This window comes from Falco peregrinus, chromosome 1 (assembly GCF_023634155.1).
Source record: "Falco peregrinus isolate bFalPer1 chromosome 1, bFalPer1.pri, whole genome shotgun sequence".
NCBI classification, from domain to species: Eukaryota; Metazoa; Chordata; class Aves; order Falconiformes; family Falconidae; genus Falco; species Falco peregrinus.
Genome location: NC_073721.1, coordinates 95,524,567 through 95,531,076, shown reverse-complemented (window position 1 = coordinate 95,531,076; position 6,510 = coordinate 95,524,567). Strand labels below are relative to the sequence as shown.

Below are 6,510 nucleotides of genomic sequence, written 5' to 3'. Positions count from 1 at the left end.
GCTCCCTCGCGCGCGCCCGCCCTCCTGGCTGCGCCGCCCGCCCGCCCGCCGCCAAACAACTCTCTGCCGAGGACAATCAGCTGAGCCCGATTATTTGAGGCGCTCGCTCCTGACAGCGCGCTCTCCCCATTGGCTCCCCGCCGGCCCGCCCCCACCGCGCCCATCCGACGCGCCGAGTGGTCGCCGCTGCCTGTCACTCACGGCCGCCCCCGCCGTTCGCTTCTTGCTTCTTGGGTTGCCGCCGCCGCCCGCCTCCTCCCTCTCCCGCACCGCCTACCTGGAGCGGCGGGAGGAGGCCACGCCCCTCGCGGAACTGGCCCCGCCCCTCGCGTCCTCCCCCCGGGGGCGGGGTCTCGGCCGGCCGTGGCGGGGCGCGGCGGGGCCCGGCGGCTGCGGGGAACCACAAAAGGGGGAGTGTGTGTGGGGGGGGGAGCAGCTCTGGGGGTCTCCGTTACTGCGAGCAGGGGGTCCCCGCCTTGGGGGGTCGGCGCTAGCAGCACCCTGCTCCGGGGCCGGGCAGGGGCCTCCGGGAGGAAACAGGCAGCGTTCCTAGAGGGGTTCCTGGAGCTGGTTGCGGGGGCACCGGCGCACCCCCGACAGGCTGCGGGGAGGTGCGGGGGAGGTCCCACGGTGGTGGGTGCAGGTTGGGTCTCTGCTGGTGTGGGGATGTCCCAAATGTAGCTGAAAGACCGCCTGTTCCGTACGAGCAGCCGCACCTATGGCAGTGGGGAATGCTCAGAGGCCACAGCAGCCAGGGGAACCTTCAGAGACCCCCCAGTACTGAGAGCCCAGCTCAGGTCTCAGCGATCCCGCCGCTGGGGGGGCACAGACCCAGCAGCTTCGTTTTGGGCATCCCACATTCTCCAGCTGTGCAGCCAGGCCGGGGCTGCTGGGGCCAAGGGGAGACCTGGATGCAGGATGCTCTCCCAGCAGCTGCGGCGGTGGGATGAGGACTTCAGCCCGAATGCTCGGGACACCCAGGTAGGTGACATCCCTACTTGGAGGGAGCTCAGCCATGTTGTCCCTCCAGTGCCAGCTCTTTCCCAGCACCTTAGTCCCCAAGGCCAGACTAAGTGGGTGCAGCAGCTGTCTGTGGGTGCCGGGGCATCGGAGCACTCCTCTCGCTGCGTGGGCAGAGGGAAAGGCTGTGGCATGTCCCAGCCGCAGCCTCGGCCAGCAAGCGAGGCCCAGCGGGGCTACTAGGTGCTGGGAAATGGGACCTGGGATCGAAAATGAAAGTGAAACTCTCTGGACAGGGCAGCGGTGGCAGCATCGCTGCAAAAAAAAAAATCATCGAGGCAAAGCATGCCAGGCAACAGGCTGGGATGCACTTTGATGTCCCACCTCTGCTGCTGACCCTTGAGAAGGGTCCCTGCACTGCCAGGTGCCCCTCACCGCAGCTGTCCCTGCGGGCCCCCTCCTGCCCTGCCTGCTGGCCCCTATCTTGCATTTGCACGGACAATCGGGCATGTCTGGTGCAAGGGGTCAGAGGCCGGGGAGCGGCAATGACGTGGGAGAAAAGCTCCGTTATCATCCGACGCAGTGTGCCAGATGTGCCTCCGGTCTCACGAGCTGCCCCAGCATGGATTTACGCCACAGGCTGGTTATGCAGCAATCTGCACCATCCTTACAACGCTGCTGGTCGAAAAGCGCGTCTGCCTCTGCACACAAAAGGCCGAGCAGCTTGCTGGCTCAAAACGGTGCTTGTGGATAACTGCGAGATAAAGAAACACCTCTGAGGTGACGGCGCTGTTTTCTGGCTGGAAACCAGCAGTGCATGGGGGCTACTGTGGGTCCTGGCATCACAGCCTGGCTGGGAGGCTTGTGGGGGCATCCAGCACGGGTGGAAACATCTCCCCATAGCTGTAGGGTCACGGTCATGGCAGCGGCAGCGCAGGATGGGGGGGCACAGCTGTAGGGGCCCCGCAGTTGCAGGTGGCAACTCCTGCCTCCTCCACAGGCTGCTGGGGAGAAGGGGGTGGGTGGGAAAAGCCAGCAGGTATTTCAATGCCATGATTGCAAGCCCATCCTGAAGCAGCTGGAGAACGCTCTCAGTGCTGTTCCAGCTCCAGATGCTGGGGAGCTGCAGCTTTTTGACCTTATTGAAGTCAGCTGGGTCAAAGAAGTTACCTTTGGAAAATTTGAAGGGAGCTGGGTTGAGCTCTGTTCCAGCAAAACTGGGTAGTGATAATTAGCCTGACTTACCTGCTGATTAGGAAAAGGCTGGTGATGGCTGCTTTTTCAAAGATGAAAAATGTGCAAAATAATGCAATATCTGATAAGGAAGTAAGGTTATTTCCAGGCAGCTGTAGGATTCCATAAAACTAACGCATAACCTCACCCAGAAAAAAAAAAGCATAAGCAATATTTCAACAGTTGTCAGCAGTACGTGTCAGCAATCGTCAGGCGTGTGATGTGGGGCACTGTATTCTCCTAGTGAAATAAAATCCTGCAGGACAAACCTCGTCCCCCACCCCCAGGCAGTGAAGTGGCCGCAGGGTGACAGTTTCCCATAGTGGGTTGCCACCGGAGGGTCACTGTCATCCAGATAAGCTTCAGTGGGATCCCAAGGATGCTTTCTTTAGCCCTGAAGGGCCAATTTATCATCTTTTCAGGAGAAAAGAAATTTGCAAACTATACAGCTGTTGGGACAGCTTCCATCTCCAGCCAAGCTGGCTGCAAGCTGGATGTGTTTGGGAAGGGCTCGCTGGTCGGGCAGTGATGTGCAGCAGATCCGCAGAGCAGCAGGCTGGAACAGAGAGCTTTTCAGGGAGTTTTTCTGGACCCCTTTAAGGAAACGTGCGTGCATGGTCCAAAGAGCAAGAAGAGCCATCAGCGTTACACTCGTCTTTGCGTTTTTCAGCTGCAGCAGCAGGAGGTGTATTTGTGCTGGGACATCCAGCCATGCCAGTGAGAGTGCTTCAGCGTTGTTTAGCCTGCTGTAGCTAAGGGGTTGAGTCAGCCCCACGTGGATTTGGGGTCTGTCTTGTGCCAGCAAATTTGGGAGGGCAGCACACTGGTTGACTGCTGCCAGAAGGGCAGGAAAGGCAGGCAAGCAGGCTGCCAAAGCATTGTGCCAGCTGGGAGAGGGGTTAAGGTCCTGCTGCAACAAAAGTCTTGATCTGCATTGATCATGACAGGAGAGGCTGAAGTGACTGCATTTAGGAGCATTCTCAGTGCTCCTGGTTTCAGAGCATCTACCTAGGGCGTTACAACCTGCCAACTGAGGGCTCTGCGGGCTGGAAGATTACTGATAGACTGAAATAAAACAAGGGGGAAGCAGCAGTGTAACATATTTGGACCAGACATAAAGTGTAGGGGTTTTGTAAGAAGGTGATTGATCACCGGGAGGAAAATATTCTGCTGAGGGATGGGGGAGATTTTACATCACTGGCATTTAAGTCGGGGTTGGTGGTGTTTCTCCTGAGTTCGGGGAGGCCCATAGGTGACGGAGATGGTACCTGGCTGTCTGTGCAGTCCATGATTCCAGTAGGACAGTGGTTCTTCCTCATCTTGTGAGTCATAAAAACCACCCCCCATCACCCCTTGTTGAATGAAATGTGCTGCAGCTTCCTCAGTAATAAATATTGGCAGCCGGGGGCTCTGTGGGGCAAGGTGTCAGGGAAAGCAGCTGGGATCCCGGCAGTGTGGCAGGGCTCCCAGCCCGTGGTTGCTGCTGCAGGACTTCCAAGCAAAACTGATGTGGCACAAGCAATTTATACCAACACAAGCATTTGTGCTGGGTGTCTCAGGTGTATTTGGTTTCATTTTAGTTCATCTACAGTAGCCTTAACCACTTTGCCTGGCTCTGGCTTGGAGGTATGACACTGAAGACATCAATCGGGCCTTTCTACCACCTATGCTGTGCTCAGCTGCCCTGTGGTCCATGGGCTTGAGGGTTTCCCAGCAGTGACAGAGCTGGCTCACACATCCCTGGTATTTTCACACATCTCTGGTAGTCCCGCATGTGGCTGCGGTACCGGGTTCTGGCTGTTTCCAGCCCTATGGCGTTAATTTTCTGTTGATGGAAAAGAGATGACTGAGGAAACGGGCTAAAAGCTGAATACTCAGGTGTGGACTGGTGGAGCACAGAGGGAAGCTGCTGGGCAGGACTGAGTAGGTGAGGATGTGGGTAGGGAAGGGAGGAGCACGCTTTTTTGTGTGAAAAAAAGCATGGGGAGGAGCAAGGTCGAGGGTGGTGGGACAGAGTGAGGGGTCGCAGTGAGGCAGGCAGGGCTGATTTTGGGGGAGCTGCAAGGAGAAGAGCAGCAGTCACAGAGGGATGTGGAGAGGGCAGAAGGTGGATGCTAGAAAGGCTACGAGAGCCAGAGGAGACATGAAGCTGGGTAGAGGCTGGAGTTGTGTGTTAAGTTGCTGGCACCCTCCTCCAGGTATAATTCCATGAAGTCTTGGAACTCCGTGGAGTCATTGGAGGCTGCTCCTCTTTCCTCCTTGACAGTAAACTCTCCCATTTGACCTGGGCTGGTTCCCACATGCCAGGATTTATTTTTCCATCTCGCCGTAGCCAAGTTTGTCATTTAATAAACATCCCCCTGCCCTCATCCCCCTCCCCTCTGTAAATCAGAGGAACAGATGGGAGGGCAAAGGACCAGAAATGCCTGGCACTTCCCAAAGCTGGAAAGAACTGAAGACTTTGAGATGAAAAGAAAAAAAAATTCATGCCTTTCTCAGCTTTGTCTTTGTTCCTTTGTGCCATTCAGGCCTGATCTGCACACCCCACCTGCATGCGAGGGAGCCTGTGAAGGCTGAGCATCCCTGGCTGTCACTGACTGGGAGCAAGGCAGGGGGACTTTGCTTGGTTTTGAGCCTTTGAATTTGGGTTCCTTGCAGAGCAGCAGCAGTAAGCTGACAGCATCTGACAGGGTGTTGGAGGGAATGACAGTCAGTGGACACAGGGGTGTTTGTTAGTGGAAACAGCTGCAGCTCGTGATGCAAAGCAAACAGCTTCTGCATGGCTTCAGTTCCAGCTCTGTCTCTGTTGGCCAGGGACCAGCCGTGCTGCAGCACGCGCAGCAGCAGGGAGCGATGCCTGAAGAGCAGGCTGCAAAGGAACCTGGTATTACACAAAGGAATAAAGTGGGAAGAAGGTGTTTTCTCATCCTGAGCCCCTTAATCTGAGCAAGAAGAATTAAACAGCCGTGGCAGGGCAGCCACTTGCATGCTTGGTCTTTGCTCCATTCTCTGAAGCCTTTCACAAATTTCCTTGGCTCCACTCCTAATCAGCTCCATGTGGAGACCCGGCACGGAAGGGAGTAGCTCAGGGGTTTTGCTCCCCTGCCACTGATATCAGAATAATGTGAGGCTGGACCGAGCCAAGAGTGACAAACCCGAGGAGCCTGTGCAAACCCCTCTCCCATTTGGTGGAGGTGAAACCTTGAACGGTGGTGAGATGGGGCAGGCACTAGGGGAGGGCTCTTGAACCTGCCCACATCATCTGGCATGGTCTGAAGTGAGCAATATGGCCCGTCCCTTTGTGAACACCCCTGTCAGTGGCACATGTAATGCTAGTGGCATCCTCAGAGCTTTTTAAAAAGAATTGAGGCATCTTAGGTGGTTGGAGTTTGTTCTTGTATAATACTGTCGCAGAATTCTGCCTGTACACGTAATTTCTGTTTGAGTCTTAAAAAAAAAAGGAGAAAAAAAAAAAGGAAGAAAACCAGCCCTAAACTGAAAGCACCGAGGGTCTGTGCAGTTGCACATGCTGCTCAGAGGAAAGAGAATGGCCTTTGCTGTCACCTTTGCAGTTGTCTGAATCATCTGCTGTTCTAGCAACTAATTTGTGATGTCCTTAAGATGTTTGTGTCACATCTGGAAATTACAGTCATGCTGTGCCTGCCCAAACAGACAGACACTCTTATATATGTTTGTGTGTATATATATATACACAATATATATATATTTTTTTTTTTACTTTTTTCCCAGCTGTGACTCTCCCGTGCCTGTATCTGATAACAGCCATGTCAGCTCAGAAGGACAGATGGGTGTCTTCCTTCTCTTTCCTGCTCTTCTGCGTTTTCTCCGTCCCAAGGTGGGGAAGTGCAAGGCTGCTGCAGGAGCTGAGCCCCCAGCGGTATTTCAGCAGCTTGCAAGCCGGCAGAGCATCCCTGGCTTATTTCAGCCATAATGGTGTGTATTTAACAGTATGGATTTACATCAGCCTGGGTTTTCAGCAAAGGCTTGGTGAGGGTGTGTGTGAGAGTGGGACAATGAAGAGACAATTCTCGAGACTTTTACACCCAGAGTTATTTTGAAGAGCTGGTTGAGCTCAGCTGGCAAATCTGTGTTTACACAGTTCCAAGTGCTCCTCACAGGCAGAGATGTCTTGGGGTGGGATCTTTCCTGGCTGTGTCCCCAGGGACGCTCCTTCAAATCTCTTTGATAATTTTCTGGATTATTTTCTGGAGGTACCGTGGAAGAGAAACCCAGCATCCTAAGGACTTGGCCCGTCAAAGGGGCTGGGTTTCTCTGCCATGGTACCTCCCAGGGAAA

The 6,510-nt window shown here is 54.9% G+C and overlaps 1 protein-coding gene across 1 annotated transcript in view; it reads left to right on the top strand.

Moving 5' to 3' along the window:
• Positions 1–442: 442 nt before the first annotated feature.
• TXNDC16 (thioredoxin domain containing 16) overlaps positions 443–6,510 on the top strand; it is a 41,819-nt gene continuing 35,751 nt past the window's right edge. The window contains exons 1-2 of the mRNA XM_005242996.3: positions 443–981; positions 5,944–6,147. Coding sequence (XP_005243053.2) covers positions 5,979–6,147 — 169 coding nt within the window. The 5' untranslated portion in view covers positions 443–981; positions 5,944–5,978. The remainder of the gene's footprint in view (positions 982–5,943; positions 6,148–6,510) is intronic.